Source organism: Lepidothrix coronata, unplaced genomic scaffold, assembly GCF_001604755.1.
Source record: "Lepidothrix coronata isolate B3197 unplaced genomic scaffold, Lepidothrix_coronata-1.0 Scaffold123, whole genome shotgun sequence".
NCBI lineage: Eukaryota > Metazoa > Chordata > Aves > Passeriformes > Pipridae > Lepidothrix > Lepidothrix coronata.
In genome coordinates, this window is record NW_016690303.1 from 2,220,018 (window position 1) to 2,246,637 (window position 26,620).

At 41.0% G+C, this 26,620-nt stretch overlaps 1 protein-coding gene across 2 annotated transcripts in view; it reads left to right on the forward strand.

Annotated features, from left to right (window-relative positions):
* Window positions 1-26,620, forward strand: part of AIG1 (androgen induced 1) — a 123,318-nt gene that overhangs the window by 60,953 nt on the left and 35,745 nt on the right. The window contains exon 4 of one of the 2 annotated variants that reach the window (XM_017825922.1): window positions 25,919-26,372. The exons of the other annotated variant lie outside the window; for it this stretch is intronic. Within the exon in view, the coding sequence (XP_017681411.1) occupies window positions 25,919-26,209 (291 nt within the window). The 3' untranslated portion in view covers window positions 26,210-26,372. Of the gene's footprint in view, window positions 1-25,918; window positions 26,373-26,620 lie in introns of those variants that run through there. 2 annotated transcript variants of the gene reach the window in all.

The following is a 26,620-nucleotide window of genomic DNA, read 5'->3' on the forward strand; positions in this document are numbered from 1 at the left end:
CACATCTTTATTGATGTCTGGCCACATAGAGGCTGTGTAAAGAAACTGGATGCTGGGACAAGGAGTGAGTTAGAATATGTCTGCTCACAAGATACTCAATGACTAAGTGCATTTCTTTCATCATAACCTTTTCCACCTTGCTGATTGAGAAACTGAGTAATGATGATAAACAGATAGTTTTTCAGAAAATTTGATGAACCTGTTGACTTGTAAGGAACATCTGGGTGGCTAAATGAGATGTCCTGCTTTTAAAAGGCTGATGTTTAGTTAAGCTGGTCCCTACACAAGTTCAGGGAAAATGAATGGGTATAAAAATATGTCCACCACCAAATAGCCTAAGGTGCAGTACAGAAAGTTGTACTTAGAACATATTATTCTAGACATGTTGTCAGGGAGTATTCTTGTTGCACGATGTTCTGAAAACATCTCTGTTTGCCTCAAGGGAATGCCCGTCTGCCCTTCTTATGATCCATGGGAAAAAATACCCTTGCGGTAAAGGCAAATGGAGTGTTTCCAATGTCTAATATCTATCCTGTTTTTGTTCCTAGTACAGCAGCTGAAGTGCTGTGTTTGTGAGAATCATACTGGTGCACAATAGAGAGAGAGAAGAAGGAGAGTTTTCAACTTTCAAGGTTCTGTGATTAGAGAAAAACTTAACTTTAAGGTCATAGTTATAATTCTCAAGTTTTCTGTTTTGCAATTAATAAGTCTTTTTGAAATGTTTACCATGTTTTATAGTTCATATCCAGTAGCTGCAGTACTATTTAAATCTTTCCAATTACTCTGCCCCTTCAGCTGGACATGATTCTATCAAGGAACTATCCACCCACAAAATTAGCGATTTAGGATTCTTTCAAGAGCTATCCTGTGGAATTATCATATATGCTAGTACTGCTCACGCAACAGTCCTTCTTATTGAGTACTTCTTTACATAATCTCCATGAACTATATAGATAAACCCTGTGCATCCTACAGTGGTGCCATTATTTTTGGGCTCTTCGCCGGGTGTCAGTGATCCAGAGGGGTAAGATATGAATGGTCAGGACTAAAAAGAGCAGAGGCCCAGATATATGCAAGTTTGAGAATTTTGCCGTGATAGGTTAATCCTTATTTATAGGGGTCTCAGTTTTAAGTTCTTCACATCAGGAAAGACTGGAAAGCCTTTTTTAATGAATAAAAACTGAGATTATCAACTAATCATGTAAATTGAGTAAGGGGTGGAGGGGGTGCAGTGCCACTCATTCCTAGAGGAGACTGTATCTCAGTAAGTTCATCCTGCAACAAAGGAGTTTCTGCTTGGAAAATTAGCTTATATTTATTGTTTTTACCTTTGCCTTTCTTACTTTTATTGAGTTCTCTGTATAACAAAAACCTCTGCTGCTTCTTAAAAATCTTTAGGCATTTTCAAAAATATTCTTCTGTATTTATATTTTTGGAGAAATAGTTAATCCTTTCTCCCATATTAATTCCTTCCCAGCACCTACCATTTTAAGTCAGATTGTCCCGAGTCAAATAAACATCTCAATTTCGCTTTTGTTTTGCACTTTTACTTCAATACTTCTTCACAGCATTAATGCAGTCCTATGGCATAAGCCCTTTTGGAAGACATTTTTCCCTCGGGACCATGTTCTGTCTTCTTTGCTCAAGCTGCATTTTTCTTGTCGGTGTAGAGCTCTGTGCTGAGAAACTAAGGATTTTCAGTGTGTCACTCACTCTACTTTCTGTAAAGACAGACTGCGTGGTGGCAATGATATTAGCACCATGCACTTTATTTATCCATCTTTGCGTGTCCAATGCATGTTCTTAGCACCTTGTTCGTTATTGTACTCTTTAAATGCCGAGCACAGAAAATGATGTGACTACATCATTCCCTTTGTAGTTGGAATTGCTTTGCTTCGGTTCATGCTGGGAAAGAGACAGGTCACCAAGCAGGTGCTGAGAGTTTGATGGAAAGGAATGCAGGTTGTCCTTTCAGAGCATTTAAGCTCCAGCCATGACCAGGGAGCACATCTTGAGCCCTCATTCTTGGTCCAGAAGAAGAGAATCCATGACACAATTTGCCTTGGAGTACCACATACCACAAGAGGACGTAATGCCCACCTCCCCTGCAGCAGGGTTAGTCAATGTCGAGGGCCAGCTGTCCAGAGGTGGCCTGGCCTCTTCCTGTGTGGTACAGCTCTTGGTCTTGAAGGCACTGCAGCCAGGCTAGCCTTGCCCCTTGGCCAGGCTTTTTTGATAGGCCAAGATGGTTGTACTGCCACTTGCTCCAGCGTGAACACCATGGGTGCTATCTTGGAAATCCCTGCACTGTGTTCCAGGACATGACACAGACATGCCTCTTGTTTCCTTATTTCCAACAATGCACTAGGTTGGCTGGCTTGCTGGGTAGGGGTAGGTGTGTCTGTATGGTATTTTGCAGACAGATGCAACTTGATTCTGTATTGTGAGCTGGCTGATGCCCAGTCAGGAGCAAGTTGTTAGGTTGGTTGTGCACTGTGCTAATCACAGCTACACAGCTCCTGGTCTGTTGTTGGCAAGGATTCATCCAGACCCAGAGAGTGATTCCTCTCCTACTGACAAAATATCAAGCAGACAAACCCAGACATCCATGGCATTTAAGGTCTGAAAAGAATATTGGATCGTTTTGTCTGACCTCCTGTTTAACACAAGCCATAATATTTCGCTTGCACCTGTAGTGCGCCCAGTAATTTTTGTTTTGCTGAAGTTTGTCTTCCAGAAAGGCATTTGGTCATGATCTGAAAAGATAACAATCTTCTATTTTGTTTAGCAGCTTGCTCCTGTCATTATTCACTGTCACTGTTAATTCTTTTCCAAATTTCTAACTTGTCTAACTTCAGCTTGTTATGCTTTCCACTGCTACATTGAAGAGCCTTTTATTCCTTGTTTTGTATTGTGGTATTACCCCTGTTCCTATACCTCCTTTTAATGGGGGGGCACTGGAGCTGTCAACATGTTGTGATCCACATGAATCCATGGGTCTGGTGTCCCCTTTTGGCAGGGGACATTTTGATCCTCCCTAGCAAATCAGCACACACACAAGGTGAGATGGTCACCACTTACCTTTCATGGAGCACAGTGCTGTTTATTTTAGGAGTAATGCCTGACAGAAAAAACATGATAAACTGTTTACACGTCGTTGACCTGGCTACTGCTGTAATTCTTCAATTGCTTCTGGTTCTGTTATAGACAGACGTGAGCTTGGCACTTGTTAATGCCACTTTATGTCTGTGTGCAGTTCCTTGGCCATGAACTCATTTTAAAGCTGTCCCAGTCCATTATTCTTGTTGTATTCAATAAAAGTCTCCCCCATGAAGGGCAGCAAATTCTGCAGCAGTTTACCTGACTGTAAGTTTGCATTAATTATTCCTCTTTTTTTCTTGTGCAGCCTCAAATAAGCCAGTCTTTGTTTCTCTCTTACTTGGATACAGTGATAGAGCATACAAAAAATACATTGTATTTACTCATAAATGCCGCATAGGTAAGGCTTACTAAGGTCTTACATCTGACAAAGCTGAACACACCACTGCTATAGACATGCAGCAGTCTGCATAGCCATTATTCTCCAGTTTTTCATACATCCATAGATTGTATTTACTCTTTATGTCATGGAGGCAAAAAATTGTAATGTTTCAATCTGGGGTTTTTTGTTGTTGTAGGGTGGGTTTTTCTCCATTATTTTGTACATTTTAAATCTGTAAGTCACAAAGTAATTTATTCTGAGTTAGTGCAAACCTGAACTGCATCTTCCTAGGTGCACTTCACGGTTGCACTTGTGTTTCTCCAAACTGGTTGGTCTGAGATGAGGAAAATCTGTGTTATGAAAGGTGTGGTCTTAGCCAGAAGCTACATCCACAGCCCAGAACTGGTGCGTCAGGCACTTGAAAACTAAATTCTCCCAAGGCTACCTTGTTCTGGAGAGCTGCTGAGAGAAGGCAGAATGCCCCCAATGCAGCTGTGCTGAAGTAGTCTGGTGGATCTTTTAGGTTGTTTATAACCATGGAAAGATTTTGTCAGATAAAAAAATGACAGAATTTCAGTTATGCCCAAATGATGTTTCGCATCAGAAATTTATTTTGAAAGACATTTTCTAACCCCAACATGCAATTCTGTGACTATTTTAACTGTGATGCTTTTTAAGCCTCAGCTTTGGGGTTATGTGAAATACCTTGAGATTTGATTTTGGTATCATACTGTAGAATTTATTGACAGAATTTTATTGCTGTTTTAATTTTATATAAACAGCTTTTTACAGTTTAAAGGTAGTTCATGAAGGTAACAGGGAAGTACAGAAGCGATAATGTTAAATAAGCCAGTCACAATAAATTGCTTACCAGATGTGATGTGGAATTTTGCGTGGAGTTTGTTAAATCCCAAATTGGAGAAAAGAAGCTTCGGAAGTCAATTCAGAAATGACGGAATCTAAATATTGACTGAATTTAAGCTGCACTGGGAAGTTAAGTTAGCTGCTTTTAAGCTTTACAAGAGCTAGCATGAGAAGATCCAGCTATAAAGATGAGTTGGGAAATGGGTAAGTCTTTCACCTGCATGATGGTCTGTAGTTCGGGCATGCAACATTGATGCACACACATTTGAAAATAATGTTTTCCTTCAATTGCAGAGTAAAGTTTTGTGGTCTGCACACAGCAGGAGGTAAAACAGCAATTGTCTCCCAGCCTGAAGTCAAGTCGGTCTGCAAGGTATTAGTGTTGCAACCAAGCAGGTGAATGTGCATACCTGTCCTAGGTGACATACTTAGAGCTTGCATATGTTCCCATGTGTTGCATCTCACCCTGTTTGCAGTATCTGATCCTCATCCGTCTTGAGGATGTACCCAGAGCTGGGGTGCAGCTATGCAGTAGTTTGATGAAGGGGAGCGTGGGTAGCTGAGTGCATTCATTAACCTGATTAATTTCTTCATTGTCTCTACACTAACCTTTGAATCCATTATCACTCTTGTTTGCTTTTCCTACATGTTACAGGCCAATTTTCCCCACAGGCTTTGCCTGTCAAGTTATTTTACAAACAAACAGCTTCTCTCTGAAGAGATTTCTCCCCGGAGTTCTAGTGGTGAAGTCTAAACAAACAAGCAACTATAAACACTTAGTAACTTTAAAAACAAACAAAAAAAAGGCCTGCTCACAGAGTTTAAAACAATACCAGGTGTTGCTGTGGTTAAATCACTATGCCTCCTCAGCTTTGACACTGAAAGTCAAACAAGGAGGTTTTTTCCCTGCTTAGAGGGGAGATGAGCATCATCTCTGGTTTCTTTCAGACTTTCATAAGTTACTAGAAAGGAGGATTCATCTGTCTTGAACTCCTTCCAAATATACCTTTCTATGGAGGTCTGCTAATCCCAGCAGATACTGGGATTGCATTATCCAGGATTCCTTTTAGATGAGATCGAGTGAAGATGTATCTTGTGGATGTCATGGTCCTTGCTCTGGGGCACCGCCAGCAGTCAGCAACTTGGACTCCTTTCTAAACTGTGGACTGCCACCTGAAACCATTTCCTCTCACCGTTGTCCCACAACTCTGCTTTGTTTAAGACACTCTATGAAAAGGAGTTTTCCGGCCACTGATATGTCCCCGTTCTGTCTTAAAACACCATTGTGCTCTTGTACTCTAACAAGGAAGACTCAGACACACTCTACTTCCCTTTTGAAAGGGAATCAGAAATGTCAGATATTTCTGGGTTTTTTTCAGCAGCCTTCTCAGAGCAGTGTAGCCATAGGGGCTAGAGCTGGAATATGTTGAGTTTTCATACCTCTTTTTTTTTAGTTTGCTCTTAACCAAAAATTTCCCGATTATCTAAAATCACACCAGAACACCAAAATTGTTATGTTGTTTGCATGCCTTTCCTTGTGTTGTTTTTGGATTGCAGTATGAACTACAGCGTAACAGATGTGTGTTCCTTCTGTGCATTCGTGTTTTTCTTCTTTATTTGAAAGTTCCGGTTCTGACCTTATAAAATCTAGGGTCTTTCAGAAAAGAGAAATTTGAGCCTTTAGTTTCCAGATCTCTCTCACACACGGACATCTGGGTACACACACCCATACTGATTATGTTTTGTTTATAAAGAATTAAGTTTTTTCCAAAATGTTTCTTAATGCATTTTAAAGAGAAAATTAAATGTAATATATGATGTCATAGGAATTATTTAATGTCTTCTTTAGTAGAACTTGGTGATTACTGTAAGTACTACTGGCAAATATAAAATCTGTTTAAACTTGAGAACATGGGCCTCTGGCAGACAAGAACACTGGCTGTTAGGGCCTCAGCTTCCATACAATGTGAGTCAAGTGAAACTTGGCGCTGGTTGTACTGTTTAGTCTTTAAACATTTTTTATAAGCCTCTCTTTCTCTCAGTGAGATCAGATCAGCCAGTGAGGTGATATTCTGATCAGCATGGACTTGTATTTGTTGTTGTAGTAGTAGTCTGTGAAAGATAATTTTGGAAACAATAATAAATGATATTTTGAAAGGAATAAATTGATTAAAAATTTGTGAATTTTGCCTCCATGGATTTGTAGTTCAGTATAATTCTTAAGATTAAGGGCACTTTTAAAAAGTGCACGCCACTATTAACTTAATTTTGGTTTCTCATCCCTCTCAAATGCAATCTTCTAGCAAAATCGTGAGCATATCTAGATGAAAGTGAAAGATGTAGCCAAAGCTTGAATCACAACGCTTCAGTCCTTCCAGATTACTAGGAGAAGTAGACTTGACTGGGTCTTTAGGTGGGAGGTGGCAGTATGAAAAGGATAACTATAAATTAAGAATTAGGAAATACACAGTTCACAGGTGTTGGATCTCTGGGCAAGTTTCTCTACATTGAGCTTCTGAAAGGTTCAGCTTGTCCCAGGGAACAGGGAAGCAGTGGAGGTGTTAGGCTCTCTTAAGGCCCTCCTGCATCTTTTCTGTGCTATATGCTGAGACTTATACAGTCATTTGTGTTCCCTAAATTAATGATTTACACAGGCTGCATACTGTCCTGAGTGTGGTGTGAAGTTCCAGTCTGCTGTGAGGAATACCTCTGCTTTGGTATACAATACTTAGGGATAACCATACAGCTGTCCTCATGGAGCTTGTGCTAGAGGGATCTTTTCACCAGTTGCTTCTAGCACTCCTTTTTAATTTCTTTTCACATAGTGTAAGAGCACAAAAATAGAAGAAATTATGTTGTCTTTCTTTTGCTGAAGTTAAGAAAGCTTCACTATTTCTCTTGGACTGTTCCCAAAATAGAGTTCAAGTTATTTCTTTTCTTCCAAAGGGCCGAATATATGTCATTCAAAATGCTAGATAATGGACATAACAAGGAAACACAGATGTGCACAAATTTGGTTCTTGTCTCTGAAACAAATTTAATCAATATGATATCTTTAGGATTCCCATGCTCTGAACATACTCTGCCAAACCTGCAAAATATATTACTATATAATTTTATTATTTGATGTAGCTTCTTTTTTTGATATATGCAATGAAATCTTACCCCTTTGACATCACTACAAGTTAGGCCTTTCCTTTCAATGCACTAAGGAATAATTCAGTGGTTTGCTTTTTAAGAAATGCTTTCACAGACTTAAAAATAAATATCATTAAACTTTTTCAAGCAGAATTTTAAAATGTTTTTCTCAAATTGAATTGAATTGCCATTTGATATTTACCTGCTTTATTAAGCTCTTTCCTCATCATATGTCCTCTTACTGTCAGGATGCAGTGTGAATTTCTTCACAGCAGTAAACAAAATTGCAGAAACTTGGTTTCAGTTCACTGGGCTTAGAAAAGTAAGTGCTGCAATCTGAATTGCCAGATACTCCGAAAGTTGTGCATTTCTTCTAAGCAAGTGTCTTGAACATGGCATGTGCCAAAAAAAAATACATGTTTTCAGAAATGTGGCAGAACTGAAGGGATAGGCAGTGCACGTACAGAGCTGAAACCGGACATAGGTAGTGAGCATACATGCACTGTGCATTCCTCTAGGTCAGGTGCCAAACTGAGTCGATCAGAGAACTGGGTCTGTGTAGTTAATTGTGTGCTGGTGCATACCTTATTTCCTGATTCTGTTACCTGCTGTCTGTTAGTCACTGACTGTATCCCTTCATTCACTTAACCTCAGTGAAGTTTTACAGTTGGTAAACACAGCAAACATATTATGGAAAAGAACTACTGAAGAAAGCTGTACCTTTTCTTGTTGCTGTTGAAACAATGACTTTTATTTGGATTGTACTTGGTTTTTAAGTATAATTGCTGGCCTTATCTGAAAATAAATACATATCAATGGGCTATAATTTTTAGGGTACATTCTTACAACTTTATTCCCTGATCCATCAGAAAGATTAAAAGATGAGCTGTGACAGAGAAAACTTGTGTTCCTTATGCTAAGAATTCAAGTAGGCTAAGGAAGCATACCTGCTCTGTGGAGAAGGACCTGGGGGTCCTGGTGGACAACAAGCTGTCCATGAGCCAGCATTGTGACCTTGTGGCCAAGAAGGCAAATTGTATCCACGGGCACATTAGGAAGAGCATAGCCTGGAGGTTGAGGAAAGTGATCCTGACACTCTTACTCTGCCCTGGTGAGACTGCATCTGGAGTGCTGTGTCCAATTCTGGGCTCCTCACTACAAGAAAGACATGAAGCTCCTGGATTGGGTCCAGCAAAGGGCCACAAAAATTAGGAGTCTGAAGCATCTCTCTTATGAGATGGGCTGAGGGAGCTGGGCCTGTTCAGCCTGGAGAAGAGACAACTGAGAGGGGATCTTATCAATGCACACCAACATCTTAAAGGCACATGTCAAGAAAATGGGACCAGAGTCTTTCCAGTGCTAAGCCTAACCCAACCCAGCATGTGGGAAGGAGTACAGTGGTGATATGGAGAAACCATTGGCCTAAGAGTGTGGCAGGAAGATCCTGAAATCAGATAGGAGGATGGCACATAAAGAATTTCTGACCTAAACCAATATATACAACAGTTGGTCTGGAGAAGAGCAAGCCAGTGTTTATGTTTGTCTGACATGATATCCCTGAAGCTGAAGGGTAGTTATGAATGTGTTAAAGAAACAAAACTGGAAAGTTTTTCTCAGTTCAAATTATAAATTTTGTCAGGAATTACTCTTCTTACAAATTGAACTTTGTAGACTTTATCAATTTATGCCTCAATTTATTGCCTCATGATTCAGTGAGACATTTTGGATGCTACTGCCAATAGCAAAGTACAGTTGAAATAAATATTAAATCCTTTTGGCCTTCTACTAGCTTTTTGGTATGGCTTTCCCTGAAGGACTGGTGTTCTTTGCTTTGAGCATGCCAGAAGTAGCAGAGGTCAGTCAGGGACTGGAACCATTAGCCAGGCTTGATTTTAAATACTGTCCAAAAAAATTTCCTGCTTCAGTTAGTGGTACTCTTTCCTCTAGAAAAAGCCTATTAATATCTCCCGTATAGAGTCTGTACATCAGGAAAAGCTTCAAAAATGGAAAAGTAGAGGAAGGAGGGGAAGGAAAGAGAAAAGGGTGGGAGGATGTTGCAACCTGCCCCAGAAGGGAGAGGGTAACCCAGGTTCTTGTTAATAAATCCCTTGGGGTGGATTAGAGTGAAACAATACTAAGTAATCAGTGTTTGTAAACATATATATGTAGGGTTTATTTTAGGACCATTTTGTTTCAAAGGTAAACAGGTAGAGTGGGGAGTTTTACAATGGATAGTGTCACTGGCCGTGCCAGGAGCCTCCAACATCTCCGAAGACAGCTGCAGCTGCCTATTGTGCCAGCATCAGTCATGATCCCATCATGGTCTAACATTTGAGATGTGTAGCCCAGGCCAGATGCGCAGAGTTCACGTAAAGAGAGGACGTTGGCATGATAAAAGGGGTTTTCCCGCCTTGGAGGACTTGCCTCTTCTTAGCCTCTTCCCTTCCTCAGGCAGACATTTGCACCCAGGATAGCTGGACAATGGCACTCACTTATCTGATCCTTTAGCAGTATTGGGGGCAGGGGGAGGGAGCTTTGCTGGGTAAGCAGCTGCTTCTTTGTTTGTGAGAAAGTCTTTTGGTGATCTTAGAATGTGTAAATCATTAACTGTTTCAGTCTGTGACAGGGGGATGGAGGGAAGAAAGGAAGAATGGATGTATGGAAGGAAGGAAATGAAACTACTTGCCATTTTATTAGTGTTGCGTAGTTGGGGTAGTGATAGGAATACCAATGTAATTTTTTCAGTTTCTGTCTTCTCACACTGTCTCTGCATTCTTTGTGACTCTGTTCATATTTTTCACTCTTTTCAGCAATTTAGGGGGTTTGTAGGTTGCCATGCAGGCAGAAAAAAAGCATTTTTCTGCCCCCAATCATAATAGTAAAAGGAAGACAGAATCTCTGGCATACTAACATCAAGATATAGATTATTTTAACACAACTTCTAGGGAAATTATATAAAGAAGGACTGTTCTGTTGGAGAGGAAGGTGCTTTTTTAATTTTATTTCTTCACTGGTCCAAACAAAGGACTTCTGTATAGGTCTGATTTTCTTTTTCCCACAGATTAATACTGTAGATATGTTATGTTAGACATAACATAAGAAGTACAAACAAATGGTTACCATGACACTGTTACAGATGTATGCTGAGCCGCACAGTTATGTTCACTTGTCCTTCTCTTTATTTAGTAATTTACAAGCTGAATGTTTTTCTTGCTTAAGTAGTGAAATTCAGTTTTGGTGATCATCACTGCTAGTAATTGTCTGGCTGCAGCAGAGATTGAATAATTATGTTCCTGAAACAAGTCTTTTTTTGGTCTTCATTTGTTCCTCTTTCTCTGTAGCTCCACTGTGGAGATGGGACAGAGGGTAGCCTCTATTAGTGTTTTCCTTGCTCACTCCTCACCAGCTGGTCGTGTTGATGTGTCTCTGACATGGACAGTTTGGTGTCACAGCCTTGCATTAGCACTGGCCCTTTTGCCTCATCCTAGTGAGGTTTTTCCTCTCTGGTGCAGCACAGATACCTTCCTTCCAGATACAGATTCCTTCCTTAAGGAACGTGCTGCACTGTGGAGCATTCAGAAAGTAAACTTCCACCTTCATCACCCAGCCCTTTGTGCTGGCATTAATGATTTTTTAATTTTTTTCCTCAGCTGTGGGGAAAAACATTTTCACAGCTCTGAAAAGGGTTCATTCAGCCTTTCCGTAATAGTTCAAGTGGCTGGTTTTCTTCTGGCTTCTGAAATACATTACAAATCACAATCTGGAAAAAGTTATAATATGGTTCCAAGTCTTGCTGCTGAATTTGGGTACATTGCTGGGTCTTACTCTGTAGCTCATCCTTAACAACTGACAAAATATTTACTCGGCACAGTGCAAAGAAGGTTAACTTTCTCCAAAATATTATACAGAGTTGGAATCGGAACAGAGACAATGAGGCAAAAAATTGGACCTGCCCACCAAGCCATTAGTTGAATCATTTTCCAGAGTGTCATGAGAAAGAGCTTCATCAAATCGCTGTGCTACATAGCTGCTTCTTGTGATATGGGAGTGCAGAAGGCAGCCAGGTCCCCAGTAGTGAGAACAGCATATTGCAGATACTAAAGTCTTTAGTGTATATTTGCACAGGCAGTTCCAGCAGAGAACGTTCTTTATTGTTTATTAAAAATCTACTTCATAAAGAGGTGGTTTCCCTAAACTCATCTTCTGTGTTCCAAATGAACAGCAAAATCTTTAACCCAAGCTGGATCGGAGTGCTGTTTCTGTTTTGGTACTTTTTCAGCATTAGTCTCCTCCTGAGAAAAGGATTATTAAACTATTAAAACCAGATTGGAGTTTGTGAAGCATGGTGTGCTGTTCATCTCTTAATCTACAAGATGTGGGGTGTGTTTTGTGGGTTTCACCCCACTTTTTTTGAGAACTCATAGAGGGAGGAAAATTGCAGGAAATTATCTTCAGCACAGAAAAGCCCATACTGACAAAACTGTAAGCCTAATAATAGGGGGTTTTCTGCTTTTATGTTGTCTTCATGTGATCCTTTGCAAAAGAGCCTCCTCAGTAATTATATTCCATTGTCTTTTTGACAGTTGTTGATTTTAGACCAAATAGTACAGCATATCTCCAGAAATAAGATCACACCTTACCTTACAATTAATTGCAGTACACTATGGTCAATATTTCTGGCAGACTCCTTATTTTCAGTTTATTTCCCCACCACCAAAATATATCAGACACGATGAGGCATAATAATTCAACTCTTCTGAAACTAAGGAGAAATGTTTTCATAAATCAAGAGATTTTTGACAGTCTTAGTTGCAACCGCATTTATATCCATTGATGTCATGTTACTGTTTTGCCCATCTCATTAAAATAGCAAGAAATATACTGTCCCAACTCTCTTAAGAAAACAGCATGGCATAGCTGCTATAGCTACAGAGATTTGGAGGGAGGGGATAAGAGTGAGGACTTTTTTTTTTTTTTGACTTAATGGATGATCCATTTGTCTTTGGTAATAGCAGTCACGTGAATTTGCATTTTGGATGACTTATATGCATATTTGTCTGTTGTCATCTTTTTTGAGCAGATTCTTTGATGAGTCCTCACCAATACAGATCGAAGGTATTTTTAAGACTAGAAATAACCCACCACTTCCATAGGCAGTGTGAAAAAGCAAAGAGACTGTCATACACTTGTTTAGAAAACTTGTGAAGAGTGCTGACTTTTCATTAACCCTGAGCCTCTGAAAGACAGATATGGATGTCCTGCAACTCACTTTCTTTCAGAACTCAAAACATTAAAATCCGCTGTGTAGTGATTTTCAGTCTGTTGCTTTTTTTGAGATCTTGTAACCTCAAGAAAACAGAGCTTTTCAGGGTTGTTTAAATGTTCTATTTATGGTACAGAAAACATGACAGTCCAAGTTAATTACTGATTCAGTTGCTGACAAACTGGAAGCATGAACAAAAAAGGAAGATAAAGTAACCCTTAGAAGGAGTTTGTCAATTGATCTTCCAGGGATACAGCTGAATTATTATTATTTTTATATAAAACAAATGGGAAAAATTCTGTGCTGTATTTGAATATAATATTTCATTGGTAAATAAGAACAACATACCCACAAATCAACCAACATTTCCTCAAAAACCCAGATGAGATGAAATAATGAAATAACTATCCAAATTGCTATTATCCCAGAAACCAAGCTATCCATATTCAGGAAGCATAGAACCAGATAAAGCTTAAACAACTGAACCATTCAAGTTACATCAGCCACATTATTACTACTTTTGTTTTGGTATTCTGTTTTATGAAAGGTTGAGATTTTCAGAAAATTGCATAAAAGGGTTTGCCCACATATTTTTTCTAAATATTAATGGAAGATGTGTGGTCAAGCCTCTACCAGCTCTTTAAAAGTAACAACAAATACAGGTTTTTTAAGAAAAGCACAGGGGATTTTGATGGAGAGAGGTTGCATTTAACCATTTGCTCCCTCACTTTTTCTCCAGGCTTCAAAAATATTTTCTTATGTGATAGAGAAATACTGGCCAGTTATAGAAACCCATTATTTCCTTACCATCGTTTGTGAAAACAAAACAATTAAAACACAACAACAACTAAACCCCTTGTGTTACTCTCAGTTTATTCTGGTATTTGATGGCCATATTTCAAATTCTTCCTCAAACTAACTGCATTACAGGGTTTTGAAAATGTGTAAGAATCTGAAAAAGAGAACTAAGTCAGTATATAGTGCTCTACAAGGAAAGATCATAATATGCCAGTTCCATATCATCATGGTTGGGCTTCGCAAACAAAGGTTTGGGGAGGGCTCTACCCACGTTTGTTACAAGCGCGCTGGTGGCTAAAAAGGCCAATACAAGATAGGCAGGTCTGGCTGCAAAAGGCACAGTAAAAAAGACTCCTTAGGTGGTATATTCTGCAAGACACTATTCTTTCTGTGATGTCTTTTCTCCTCAAGAGTGATCCTGTGTGCTTTCTAAAAGGCATCAGCAGTGTTATAGATGGTGTGTCTCCAGACCTCCCGATTGGAGGCCAGAGTAGACCAGTTATGTAGATCAATATGGCCAAGGCTGAGATTTGTTTCAGGGAGTCTTTGTATCTTCTTTGTGGCAAGTTCACCATAAAGCAAGATCTTAGGGAGGTGGTGGTTCTTCATCCTTGAGACGTGCCCTGCCCAGCACAGCTGTGTTCTCAGTAACATGGCCTCAATACTTGTGATTGCTGCTTGTTCTAGAACAGATGTATTGGTCACATAATCTGACCAGTGGATGTCTAGGATTGTACGAAGGCAGCGTTGATGGAAGCATTCTAGGAGTCGCAGGTGATGGCGGTAGATGACCAATGATTCAAATTCATATAAGAGAGTAGACAGCACAATGGCTCTGTAAACACTGATCTTAGTACTTTTCTTCAAGTGTTTATTTCGCCAAACTCTTTTTTGAAGCTTTCCGAAGGCACTACATGCCTTTGCCAACCTGTTGTCTATCTCTCCGTCAATCTTACCATCCGAGGAGATGAGGCTACCTAGGTAGTTAAACTGCTGGACTGATTTGAGCTCTGATTGGCCAATGGTGATATGGGGATGATGGAAGACTTCCTGAGGTGCCAGTTGATAGAGAACTTCTGTCTTCTTTAAGCTGACTTCCAGCCCAAAGAGCTCAGCAGCGTCTGCAAAGCAGGATGTTAAACACTGCAGAGCTGCTTCTGTGTGGGCAACAAGGGCGGCGTCATCATCATAGAGCAGCTCCCGGACAAGTTGGTCTTAGCGTGGGCCTTCAGTAGCCTTAGGTTGAATAGGCTTCCATCAGTACAGTATTGAATGTAGATACCATCCTGATCATCGAGGTCTGCCGTGGTCCTTTGGAGCATCATGCTGAAAAAGACTGTGAATAGGGTTGGAGCAAGAACACAGCCTTGTTTCACACCATTCTTTATTAGGAAGGGTTCAGAAAGTGCATCACCATATCTGACTTGGCCGTGTTGATCCTCATGGAGTGAGATGATCATTGCTTTGCAAATGTGGGTAAGACCTTCAAGCCTGCGCAATGGATTTTTTAGGTGAGACGCAGTATGCGCAGAACTGAACCCACCCTTTAATCCTAAGGTTCGTCTGCCAGGGCCGAGCGAGCTTGGACAGTGGCAGTGAGGTCCTCAGGACGTAGGTTTAATTAGAGTGACCTTCTCTTAGATGGATGGCCTTACAGGGCTATGTGAGCTCCATCTGCCTCGGTTTAGAGTTGTCCTTCTCCTCTGTGTGCTCCAAGGCTCCTCCTCTCATCTCCCCTGGGGGCACAGTCTACATCGGTGGAGCTCCCTCTCTCCTTTCCCGGCCCAGGGTGCCTGGGGCCGGGCCGTGCGCACACTGCCAGGGCCGGGGGTTGGCCGCGCCGCGCCTCCAGTTCTGTATCATCTGGGGAAAAAAAAAGGACTTAACATCCCTACACAGTGCTTTTAAGCAATTGCCTTTATAATGTCCTGTACCAGTAGAGCTTGTTAAGGACTTTACATTGCCTTCCTAGGCCTAGAGCAGCTCAACAAGCTACAGGACTTCCAGGTGAGTCAGTACAGGGCCATGTGGCAGTGAGAAGGGAACTGTGGCTCATGGATACCATTGCTGTGCTATGTCTTGTATTTGAAGATGGATGTGTGGAAAAGGAATGTGAAGAAGAGTGTAAAATCAGTGCTCTTCTTTTCCTTTTCTCTTGAAGAGTTTTAAGAAAATGCTACTGCTAGTATTGTGCATTTTATAGCTTCTGTATTTCATTTGTTCTTTCCCTGCTTCCCCAAGCTAATGCTTATTAAGAAATCAGAGTGTAAGTTGCATTCTCCAGTTTGATCTCACATTTTCAGCTGTAGTGGCCAAATAATAGGAGAAGCTGAACGTGGACAAGGCTGCTGGAACATTCCTCCTGCAGCAAGGAAATAACTCATGGCAGAGTGTAACAAAGACCTTTTCTCCCTCTACAACCACCACTTGCCAACCCCTTGCATCCATTGATGTCTGAGACTGATTTAGAAGAAATGTGGTAGCTAACATGTGAAAGCTGGCTCTCTTTGAAATTCTTGATGCTGTGGCAGTGTTGGTTTAGGTTGCCCAATGTTGCTTCCTTTCTATACCAAAGTGGATGTGGTTATACTTGTAAAAGTATTTTTGTCATTGTAGCCTATTTTGGTCAAGGAACTTTCTGCCAACATAAACCACTGGTGCAGAGTTAGGGTTTCGTGGAGTATCTGTGTAGATACATCTCTTAGTCCGCATTACATTTTAGGAGGCTGACACCAGTGGCTCTGGTGAGGACCAGGTAGTGCAAAAGCTGAAAGATTTCTATGTTTGCAGGCTAGTGCTTGCTCTGCATTTATGCTGACTGGGGCATGGGTATGATGAAGAACTGAGCCCTTACTGTCACCTTTAAATTCAGTACAGCAGCTTGCTTTCACCTTCAGTATAGCTTCTTGGCCACGATATTGACAGCCTTGAAACATGCCTCTCAGCCTACTGAGAGAACGGTGGGCATCCCAAAGTTTCAATCCAGTATTTTTGTTTTCTGCTCCTGCGTAGGTCTTTCCCTCCTCTTACATTCCCTACTTTGTAATGAGGGTGATGGTACAGTAGTTGCATTTATCAGTAAAAATCTGTTATCTGAAAAAAACTAATACCCATACTCCAAGACAGAAATTATTACCTAATGACCATTTCTAATGCTTGAAGTGCTTAAAGACCACTTTGTCCTGATTATGGAATGAATGCTGTACTTTGTATTGTGGAAGTCAGACTGTTTCNACATATTTTAATTGACAATGTATTTGACAGTCATATTATTGTATGTCAATTGCTGCAGCAATCTAATAAATTCCACTTAAAAATTCAGACATAAATATAATTGTCAGTAATGAAACCATGTATCTTTTGATTAACAAGTATAGCTCTTTAATTCAGATGGTTTGTACCTCAGATATTAATAGCTTACTGCTAGATGTTTTTGTATTTTTTCATTTTGATTTTACTGAGACACACTATAAATGTGTCTATTGCAATTAGAAATTTTTGGAATCTCTACTTGAAAAACAGTATGGAACATAATCTTATCCAAAAATGAACAGTGAACAGTGAAAAAGGTACATGAAGTCAGAAATTACTACTCTTTGGACTGAGAAACAGGCACGTTGTGCTTTACTTCAATTATGTCCGTCCCTCAGCTGCATTTTTCAGAATTTTTAAAAGTGGTAGAAATGTGGGACAACTTTCTCTATTTGTGTTTATTCTGTCACCATATCTGTCATCAGCTCTGTGCATATATGTAGAGATAGATTGCTTTGTTTGGTGGGATAACACTCCTGCAAGACACTATATTCTCTTTTTACCATGGTCTTAACCATGGTAAAATGGTCTTACCATTCTTTCCTTCCCGTAAGAAAGTCATCAGAAATCATTTTAAGCAACGTCTTTCCCTCTTCCATCTGGAAACTCTACGCAAACATCCTTTAATTATCATGTTAGTTTACATGAACTAAATTTGACATGGCATGTAGCACTGTCATCCTTAACTTTGTATCATCATCTGTTGTTCCAGTTAGCATGAAGCTCCTTTAAATGCAGTAGTCTTTGTCTGCCCTAATCTTTTCACATTGAGTTATTTTATACATATTAATAGACAATAATTTTGTGGTACAGACAAGGCTGTCTTCAGCTGACTTTTTTTTTTATTTTGATATAAAATTTCAGGGAAAAGAATACTGTCTTGGCCCAGATGCTTTTAGCCTTTGTGAACAGTATTATACTTGGTACTTACTTTGGAAGCTGTCTTATTTTTTCTGTGTTGTATGGCTGATCTGACACATCCGCTTCTCAGTTTTGCCATAAAAAAACCCCATAATTCCCACCCTGGCCATGACTTATTCTGTAGCAATACCTTAATTTCTGCTTGGAAGTTGGTAATGTTCATGTCAGCCTATCATTCCCTAAACTTTTTCATGTTAGGTGTTTCTTAGAGGCAACAATTTGCACGGGTATTACAACTTGAACCAAACAACCCTACCCGTGTACAGATCACATGAATTAGATCTTTGGCAATAATCCTGTACATGCCTGGGAGTTTTGCTTCCAGACTTGGAATTCTTTCCCACCTTTTTTGTTTGGTTTGGTTTCATTTGAAGTTGAAACATAACTGAGACCAATAATGGGATAGTTATATCATAAAATGGAGCAACAAGCTCCTGAAGTTAACGCTGTTAGTAAAGAAAACACAAGATAAGGTGTGGAAGATTACTCATCCAATCCTGACAGTAGTAAGCATGCTGCAAAAATAAGTGTGGAAATGTGATGGACAAGCTGGTAAAAGATCTCAGGGACCTTGGTGGCTGGCTGCAAGGCTGCTTCTAGTGGTTAATTCCATTTTGAAGGCCCTATTTCCTCTTTGGATGTGTAGAACATTGATGCTGAATGATGTTCTGAACTGAGGTACTGAACTAAGGTACTAAGGAATGAGTAAAGTAAAAGTACTGTTTTCATCCTGCTCATGAACCTCAGAAACAGGTGGCATCATCATACATAAATCTTACATAAATCATACATAAATCTTCTTCCACTCTTAAATCTCATCAGCACCAGTAATAGGAAACTGGCAAAGAGGGAGAAAAAGGTGACAGCTATGATTAGACTTTCTAAGTAGATTGACTCTGTGATGTTTGTGTTATTTCTTCAGTCTGTGAGCTAGAATATAGGTACAATAATAAACATCCCTTTTCAGTGTTAGCAATCTGTGGTGTGAATTCTTACCTTAAAAATTTCAGAATGGAGTATGGATGGCAGGGAACCCACCCTTCCTGCTAATACTTCACTTGCAGGAAGTTTCCCCAAAAGTGTAGACCAGTTCACAGTTCCTTGGAGAGTAAAAGAAAAAATATTCAGATGGTATAATAAGCTAAGATGACATAAGAAAAGCCTTTTTTACTGTCATCGTCAACATCATCATGGCTAGGCTTCGCGAACAAAGATTTGGGAAGGACTCTACCCACATTTGCTGCAAGTGCACTGGTGGCTAAAGAGGCCAATGCGAGATAGACAAATCCGGTTGCAAAAGGCACAGCAGAAAGACTCCTTAGGTGGTATCACCAAGACACGGTTCTTTCTGCATTGTCTTTTCTCCTCGAGAGTGATCCTGCGTGTGTTCTCAAAGGTAGCATCAGCAGCGTTACAGATGACGTGTCTCCAGGCCTCCCAATTGGAGGCCAGAGTAGACCAGTTATGTTGATCAATATGGCCAAGGCTGAGATTTGTTTCAGGGAGTCCTTGTGTCTCCTCTTTGGGGCTCCTCTCTTGCAGCAGCCAGTGGCAAGTTCACCATAAAGCAAGATCTTAGGGAGGCGGTGGTCCTTCATCCTGGAGACGTGCCCTGCCCAGCACAGCTGTGTTCTCAGCAACATGGCCTCAATTCTTGTAACTGCTGTCCTTTCTAGAACAGACGTATTAGTCACATAATCTGACCAGTGGATGTTTAGGATTGTATGGAGACAGCGTTGATGAAGTGTTCTAGGAGTCGCAGGTGGTGGCAGTAGATGACCCATGATTCAGATCCATATAAGAGAGTAGACAGCACAATGGCTCTGTAAACACTGATCTTTGTGCTTTTCTTCAAGTGTTTATTTCGCCAAACTCTTTTATGGAGTTTTCTGAAAGCTCTATATGCCTTTGCCAACCTGTTGTCTATCTCTCCGTCTATCTTACCATCCGAGGAGATGAGGCTACCTAGGTAATTAAACTGCTGGACTGATTTGAGCTCTGATTGGCCAATGGTGATATGGGGATGATGGAAGACTTCCTGAGGTGCAGGTTGATAGAGAACTTCTGTCTTCTTTAAACTGACTTCCAGCCCAAAAAGCTCAGCAGCCTCAGCAAAGCAGGATGTTAAACACTGCAGAGCTGCTTCTGTGTGGGTAACGAGGGTGGGGGCGTCAGCGTAGAGCAGCTCCCGGACAACATGATTTAAGGTCTTAGTAAAGGTGACTGAACACTACATCAGGTTGCCTGGAGAGGCTGTGGAATCTCTGTCCTTACTGAAAATCAAAATTCAATTGGACACTGCCCTGTGCAATTTGCTCTAGTTAAACCTTGTCTGAACAGCGAGTTTGGACTAAATGATCTCCAGAGGTCCCTTCCCACCTCAGTGATCCTCTGATTATTTGATTTCAAATTGACCTCTTCAAACATGGGTGGGTCTTAGGCTTGTAAGTACCTCCCTCACACAGAAGTGGAATGTGGGCTCTGGATGCAGAGACAGCTTTGGAAAAGCCTGTGCTTAGCAACTTAGGAAACAGATCTTTCCGGAGACCAAAGAACAAAGCAGCAGCTAAGAGCAGTCCTGATCAGCAGTCCTGATTAATGTAGCCTTTGCTTGAGTGCGTATGACTTAAAATGCTGTCATTTGGCTTTTTGCTGTTTTCCAACATGAGAGGGAGAAAAATTCAGAGTATCAGCCATCATTGCAAGCACAGGAAAGCAAGAAGTCAAAATCTGTGTTTGCCGACCTAAGTTTATTTGAGCAGAGGTTCTGCAGCATAGTGAGGTAGGTTGCAGAGGTACATCTGCCGGAGGTGTCAGGATAAGTCCATTATAAGCACATGAGAAAACTACTAAGAATGTGTGAGTGGGCAGTGCAAAAGCTTTAGCAGATGCAGTAGCAGCATGTGTTGCTTGCCCCGTGTGCTCTTGGAAAACTGTAAAATACTTCTCCGTTGATTCTGCATCTCCTGTAGGTAGCTGATGAAATGTCACTATTCTTCAAGCACAACATGCAGAACCATCATTGTAATGATTGCTCTGGAGAGATTTGCAGCCTTCAGAGGCTTGGCAACATGTATGGGAAAATATTATCTTCATATCTCCTCTTTTGTGTCTACTCACAGGGAATTGCTTCTCACTGGCTGCACATGGTCTTTACTCTTCAAGAGTATCCAATGCAACGTCTACCCCATGTTGTGAATGTTTAGTAGGTGTTTGGAGGTGCAGTTTGAGCTGTGCCCAAACTTCATCCAGAGGAGATGTGACATTGCTTTTAGAAGTCGCAAGAATTTAGTTTGATAGGCTTTCACCTGATTTAGATGGGGGGTGAGAAGAAGGCATTTGAAACAGCATGTAACTGTTTAATTAGCTGAGGTTGATACTGTGCATGTAATTGCTGTAGTTTATAGTTTAATTTTGTGATGTACTTGAAAAGATGTCCGACTTTCTCTGTGTATTTGTATAGTTTAGAAGTCCTCTCAGTGATTAGGAGGAGTTTGGTCATGGGTCTTGGATGGAAGAGAAGGAAAATAGCAGAGGCCAAGGACAAGTGTGATTTTTCCACAAATATTTTTTCATAAGGATGTTTAAAGGACAGTGCCAGGAAGGGATGAAGAGAAAAGTATGCACTGAAGGGATACAGGAATAAGAAGGGAATCCTGTTTTGGTGTGAAGGAGTTACTCAGTGAAATCAGACTGGTTATTTATTAAAAAAACTCACCAATTTCAAAACTTAAACCTGTAGAGGTAGATAGACTTTGTTAGCATTTCAGTAGAAGACGCAGACGTGAAGACTGTATTAAAAATCTCATTCTTCTGGTATTTTTACTTTTTTCTCACCAACCTGTTCTTTCCACTGAAAAGAACTGTATTCTTAGATTAAGGATGCTGCTATCAGTGCAGTCATCAAGTCTTGGGAGTAAGAGCTGCAGGGGGACATGCTAAATAACCATATGGCTAAACTAACCTAAAAAAATAAAACCTGAAAAGACCATAGCCCTGAGCAAGCAAAAAAATGCTGAATTCTAGTCCAGGATAGGTAAAAGTACAATACCTAAATCCAAATAAAAAGAGGACAGGTAGAAGTAGATAGTGGGTTGATAAAGCTGTGACAGGGGCTTATAAAGAAACCAGAGAGGTGACATGGGTCTTTGTGACAACACACGATAGATGAGTATGACTGGAGCAAAAAAAGCATTATTTTTTGTTCCAAATGTCTGGGACATTTGGAGTCCCAGACAGAGCGAGAGTCTGGATCTTGATGACAATGTGGACAGGATCGATTAATATAGACAAGCCTTTATTAAAATGAACAAATATCTGCTTCCCTAGAATTGCTGCAGCAACAAGTGAGCCAAGGACATGGTTTAATGCTGAGTAAGGGCAACTGGACCTACTTTTTTCATGTGCTCCTGTGTGTTCAGGGAGCAAAAGGAACCTGCAGTCGCTTGCAGGGGCGAGAAGGAATAACACAATTTGGGGCATATGTTTCCCCCAAAATATAACTCTCACCTGAGCTAGAAATAAGCTGCTCTTGGCTGCAGATACAGAGCCTGGATTCCCATTTTTCCTCATCACTTCAAGAGCAGCTCAAGCAAACTTGCATTCAGGCATGAAGAGGAGAGGCTGTGTTGTGTTCTGCCTCAAACACATCCTCTCAGGAGGCAGGTGTGTTGGTGTCTTTTTCACCAATATAAACAGCTCGAGGAAATAAGGTTTCTGACAGCCCACAGAAGCTGTTACAGACCTCACGTGAATCAAGGCGGGCAATCAAGCTAATAGGGAGTCATTAGGAAGATGAATCACTATTATTTATGTTGTGTGGCAACTAGAGTTCTCCACCCTTTGTGTTGGCTCTGTACAAAGTACATACTAGAGGATGATCCTTGCCCCGAATTCTTGCTGTCGAATGAGAGCATGGACTGCTACAACTTCAGAAGTGGGAGCAGGGCTGAATTTTACCAGCTGATTTCCGTAGTGCATGTTCACTTCTGGAATACTTTGCAGGTCCACGAAAGATTATGGTAATTGCCTACATGGCCAAGCTGTTGCATGTGGTCTTTTGACAAGCAAGGCACAAGAGCTTTTATTCACACTTCAACATATTAGAGCCAAAATTCTTGTTGGCATGATTTGGTTGTCCTGTTGTATGTTCCCACAGAATCTGATTGTTCTACCTGTTTGGGTGACTTAATTTCTCCTCCTTTTTCACTCTTAAGAGTGATCAAAATTTTTGTACTGAAGTGAAATATGTGGGATTTATGATAATTGTGACCTGGTACTTCACAAAGACAGTGATGTTACAAATAATAAATGACGAGGCTGCAGGTTAATACCACTGAGATGACCACAGTGCAACCAAATGTTCTACTGACTGTACATATGGAGCCACAAATCTGTATTTGGATTTTATAAATACTCTGTCTAAAAAAAATACTAATAAAAACAAAGCATCCCAAACATGGCTTTCTGATACTTGTAAGCTAGTTTTTTCCTTATTTGTTTTCAATTATTCTGAAAAATACTCAAATTATAAATGACCTCTTCCAACTTTTAAAACCAGAAATGAATTAAATCTCTGTTTCAGGACAGATAGTGTTTCAGATTCAGGATGTTTCTTCTTCCTTACTACTCTGATCATGCACACCTCCAAAGCTGCTGATAGTGTTGTGTGTATCTCTGTTTCATGTAGGATGTCATGTCAACAATTTTCTGTTCTGCATTTCTTGTAAGGACAAGTTTCCTGTAAATCTCCATTTTTCCATCCCAGTGTTGGCTCTTGCAGTGTCCTTTCCTTCTGTTCTCATTTCTTCCTTCCCACACACCTCCCTTCTCCTAAGTTCACAACATGATTTCAGCCTAAAGCCTAACCCAGAGCTTGAGTGCAAAAGGGCATCCGTAGGATCTTTGGATGCAGTTCACAACCATGGGAGGTTGCAGTGACCATGACTGAGATTGACAGAAAAAATAAAGCTTCCCACTCAGTACTTCTCCCTAGGAGCCAGCAAAAATTGTGAAGCAGCTTCATGGCTGCTGTAGGAAGGAGGTCTGTGATATATGATAATAGCCCTAAAGGAGGCTAAAGATGTAGACACAACTTTAAGAGTGCTCCACTCAGATGGCAGATAGGATTTTTTCCTAGTCAATCCAGGAAATTCAATGGGCAGTCCTAACCTTGCCCACCATTCCCTTTCTGTTCCCACTGCTTACACAATTCAGACTTAAATAGGCACACAGTGCCTCTTAGCAACTTCTTAAAAGCGGAATTCCTCTTGCAATTCATTTTTTCCTTCCCACCATGAGCTGCACTGTGCCTGTTGAAACACCTCTGTGCTGCTCTGTGCCTGTGCCCCATCTGCAAGGCCACAGCCCCTGCTTTGCATGAGCAGCCTTGCTCGAGCTTGGCATACACAGTACCTAACACTTACTGGTAGTTTGTATTAGTGTTGCCTTTTTGATCAGTCTGTATGAGAGCCCAGCAAAGAGGAAGGTAGCCACCCTCTTATATTGCTAATTCTCTGGTGGCAAGCTTTCTCACCCTGTCGTCCCAGCTCTTCTTAGCCAGTTGCACCATATTTAGGGCAAATTTGAAGCTCAGCCAAGCTGACAGTCAAAGTTCTCCTCGATAAAGCCTCCAACAGCAGGAGGCTCCCGATGGTGTTGTCATTCTCGTGCCTACTGCTCAGGTTTTTATTTTTTGCCTTAACACATGGGATATGCTAAACATGAGATGAGGGAATGGGTGGTTCATAGATATGCATCATAAAATATGATATATATCTGAGTGCTACAGATTTTGATTTTCCTTTACCAATCGTAGCAGCTGAAGCAGTGGTCTCTACAGTGAAGTTGTATCAGGATTTCTAGTCCACTTTCCTTTTTCGAACTTCTTGTGAATCCTGAAACTTTTGCTATCTGAAGTACTTCAGGCTTTGTGTCTGTTTTACTGTAATCAAAATCAACCAATTTTTTTTCACTCTTCTTTGAAAAATGATTGAAGACTTCCTCAAAATCAAATCAGGCAAGTTACAAAGCTTGCTGTACAAAGCCACATGAAGTGGCTTCATTTTGGAAACTGAAACACAACATGGAAGCAGCCTTTGCTTAGATGTCATGTGTTTGATTGCCACTGGCTTTGGCTTCATTAGTCTCCCTAGCAAATGATGAATGTGTGGACTTGCTGGTTGCTTAATCGAAGTTAAAATAAAGGAGTTTACTCTTCTTTTGTAGACAGGTGGATGTCATCACATGTAAGAAAAATTGACCCAGTAGTCAAGAGCATCATTAGGGCTTGTGTAGGTTAAATCTTAATCGTCAGTGGTTGTGTTTTAATATGTCTGTGAGCTCCATATGCTGTATCTGTACTCAGTATTAATTCATGTGTTGAGATGGGTGTGGGAATTAGCCCTCAGTCCTCAAGCTGGAACTGAAGTTGCTGTTCACATCATGTCAGTCCTCAGCTACTTGGAGCTGTGTACGGAGAGGGGCAGGGGCCTGACTGCTTCCGTCAGCAGCTGAGGCTGGCTTGTGGCATCTTGAATCTCCCACAAGATCATCCTGATATGCTCTAATCCTTTTCTAGAGGGGGACAAAATGGAAACTGCCAGGCTCTTTGCAGAGCAGCTTTACACTGGCAGAGTCCTTCACATGAAGGGATCTCCTGGAGCCTGGGCATTTTTGCTGGAGTGGAAGGACACAAAAGCAGCCTGGGAGCTCAAAGGATCTGGATTCCAGACTTCAGTGGCTGTGGGGGAAGTCTGGGGTTCAAAGGCCCAGACTCAGGCATTCCTATGTGCTCTTCCTCTCACCTGTATCAGGCTCCCATGTCCTTCTCACTTCCGCAACAACTCCTGGATGTTTTGAGCAAAACTGTGCGTTGCCTGGCTGGCAGTCCCCCTCACGGGTATGGGAGATGAGGTCATGTGGGAAAAAGGCTCCAGTGGAGCCAAGAGGAATGTGGAATTTGGGCAGCAGCCGAATTCAGATTACTTTTACATGGCCGTCTGCACCTGTGTTTGTGGGGGTGGGGATTTCTGGGGCTGTTGAACTGACTCAGCAGTTGCACACACAAAGGCTGGCAAGGTTTCTCCCCTCTCCTCTCGTCTGCTCAGTGTCTCTGCCAACACCCTATCATTCCCATCCAGGTGCAAGTAATCTCTATCGAGAAATCAGAAAAACTCATCCCAGGAACTGATGTGAGACTGATAGCAGAGGAACAACTGCTGAGATACTCCATGCAGAAAAGACTGTCTCTTTGTAAAAAACACGCCTGTCCTAAAGCTCCATGTTCTGGAACTGGGATCTGGAGGGAACAGCACACACAGTTTTCTGTAAGCCCTGTCCTCCTTTCAACACAGGCCCATAAAAGGAGGAGTCAGCAGTCTGCTCTTTCCTCAGTGCCTATGTGGACCTGTCTGTACTGTGACCATCTCTGAAGGATTTCCTTTAGTCTCAGCTGAGGCTTGGGCCTGTAATGCAAACAGAAATGGAAATTATTGGGCTTTATCTGCACCAACAGAAGTGTGTTTGGACCTCTGACGACAAGAAGGCTGGATACGCATTCTAAGCATCCAGTGCTCTTAAAACAAACAAGAAAATTAGTGCATCGATGGATGTAGAAGAGAATTATAAAAATAAAATATAACATAAAAAAATTTACACAGTGATTGGGATGAATGTAGGCAGCAATATTGCCTGTGCCTCTTAGTGTGCGACATGGGAAAATTTTCCATATGTATGGAATAGGCATTGCTAGCTTCTGCACCCTTCTCTGCATTACAATCAACTAAGAAGGTAAATCAGGGACAGGCAGAAATTCGGAGAGCTGTAACCAGCTCCCTAATGGC